The sequence below is a fragment of the Vombatus ursinus genome, unplaced genomic scaffold, assembly GCF_900497805.2.
Source record: "Vombatus ursinus unplaced genomic scaffold, bare-nosed wombat genome assembly UNPS02012758.1, whole genome shotgun sequence".
Taxonomy (NCBI): domain Eukaryota; kingdom Metazoa; phylum Chordata; class Mammalia; order Diprotodontia; family Vombatidae; genus Vombatus; species Vombatus ursinus.
The window spans coordinates 1,341,057-1,342,968 of NW_020952536.1; the positions used below are offsets into that span (position 1 = coordinate 1,341,057).

At 64.2% G+C, this 1,912-nt stretch overlaps 1 protein-coding gene across 1 annotated transcript in view; it reads right to left on the reverse strand.

Moving 5' to 3' along the window:
• Window positions 1–621: 621 nt before the first annotated feature.
• The window catches only part of TMEM145 (transmembrane protein 145), a 9,457-nt gene continuing 8,166 nt past the window's right edge, over window positions 622–1,912 (reverse strand). The window contains exons 11-12 of the mRNA XM_027858203.1: window positions 1,589–1,795; window positions 622–978 (exon numbers count right to left, since the gene is read on the reverse strand). Coding sequence (XP_027714004.1) covers window positions 766–978; window positions 1,589–1,795 — 420 coding nt within the window. The 3' untranslated portion in view covers window positions 622–765. The remainder of the gene's footprint in view (window positions 979–1,588; window positions 1,796–1,912) is intronic.

A 1,912-nucleotide genomic window follows, 5' to 3' on the forward strand; every position in this document is an offset into this window, starting at 1 on the left:
AGCCCCGGGCCCCCTTCCTGCTGCCACGGAGCCTGGAAAGGGCCCTGCGTTGGACGCGAGTTGGGAGGGGCCCAAGGAGGGCAGCTGCTGAGACCCTGGGCTCTCTGAGCTGGCATGGAGGGCCACAGAGGGTCTCAAGGCCCCACTGTGCTCCAGCAGGGTCTTTTCTGCAATCTCCCTGGACCCTTGGGGACCGCGGCTGGAGCCTGGGGAGGCCACACTCATCTTTAGAGTTCACATCTTTTATTTTGGCAAGAAAAGGGACCCCTCCCCTAGGCATCCGACCAAAGAACCACCCCAGGAGGTCACCGGGTCAGAATCCAGCTGAACATCCGTCTGAGGGCGGGGGTCAAAGCCTGTGGCAGGAGACTGCGACGGCCGGGAGGCCAGAGGTCATGGCATCTTGAAGGGCCGAGGACGAGCCTGGGGCTTGGATCCTGGGGTTTCTTGAGGAAGCACCTCAGTATCTGTGCAGGCTTGAAGGAGGTCGGAGATCCCGGAGCAGGAGGAGGCTGGGGTCCCTCGGTGACCTTCGGGGTAGGGGCTGAGGGGAGGGAGGGGTGGGGGGAGAGAGGCTCCCACTGGGGCCATTTGGCACAAAATGAGGGGATTGGGGGCATTGAATTGGGTGTGGGGTGGGGAAGGGGAGCGGCTGACCGTCAAGGCCTGGTGGGTCCCAGAACTCAGGCTGGGCCAACCCCCACCCCCCTAAAACCTCTCAGGGCTGCGTGTGTATGTGGGCATACATAAGTGGGGTGCCAGCCCTCAGATGGGGGGTGCAGCCCCAGCACTGGTATGGATGCTGAAGTACTCAGGAAAGCCAGGGTGGGGCCTGTGGATCTGGGGGGCATGGAGCTGGTAAGGGGGCGGCAGGCCCTCCCCACCGGGGGCCGGGGGTGGAGAGGCCTGCTTGGCCGTGGTCACCACCCGGCCCCTTGGAGGCTCTGCTGCCGCTGTCTCCTCCACCTGCTTCCCAGCCTGGGGGGAGGGGGAGGATTCAGGGAGGGGAGGGGATGATCAGTTGCTGGTGGGAACTCACCGGAGGAGGGGAGGATATGGTCCCCAAAGTCTCCTCTCCCCCCTCCCTAGGAAAGATCCCTCCCCTCCCACCCCTGGTGGCTCAGTCTGGGAGGGTGAGGAAGCGCCCCTGGTGAGTGGGGAGGGGGGCCAGATATTCTAAGGGCATGGTTAAGTCATGCGTGATGAATTCAGGGGGTGGGGTCAGGGCCCGAGTGGCCAGGACTGGGGAACGGGGAGGGGGAGGGGGAACCTGGAAAGCTGGGGGAGGGGGGACTCGTGGGGCTGGGGGTGGGGTCCGAAGCAAGGCCAGGACCCAGGATGGGAGGGACGGGGGTGGACTCCTGAAGCCTAGCGGTGGGGTCAGTGGGGTCCTGCGTGTGAGGCGCTCAGAGGTTTGTGGGGGTGGGGCAGGGACAGGGGTGAGGTACTCCAGGGGTGGGGTCAGGAGCTGGGAGGGGAGAGGGGCGTCCTCAGGGCCTGGGAGGGGTGCCTGAGTGAGCAGCCAGGTCCTCAGGGGGCGGAGCCAGCTCCCAGGGGGAGTAGCTGGGACCCGCATGGCAGAGCTTACGCTGGCCCCTGATGCTGAAGGGATGGAGAAGAGTTCCGTGAAGTTGGGGACGGAGTCGCTGATGAAAGTGACATTTCCATAGACATGCTGAGGGAAGGACTTGTCTGATGGGGCCCCTTCTGGCCCAGGGCCCCCAGCTGACGCAATCTGGGAAGTTCGCACGTGGTAGGGGAAATTCTTGTTGGCAGCTGAGGGCCTCGTCATGATCTGGGAGGGATGATAAAATACATGTGAGATGATGGGGAGCAGAGGGATGGAGGGCAGAGAGATGGGGGACAGAGGGATGGAGGGCAGAGAGATGGGGGACAGAGGGATGGAGGGCAG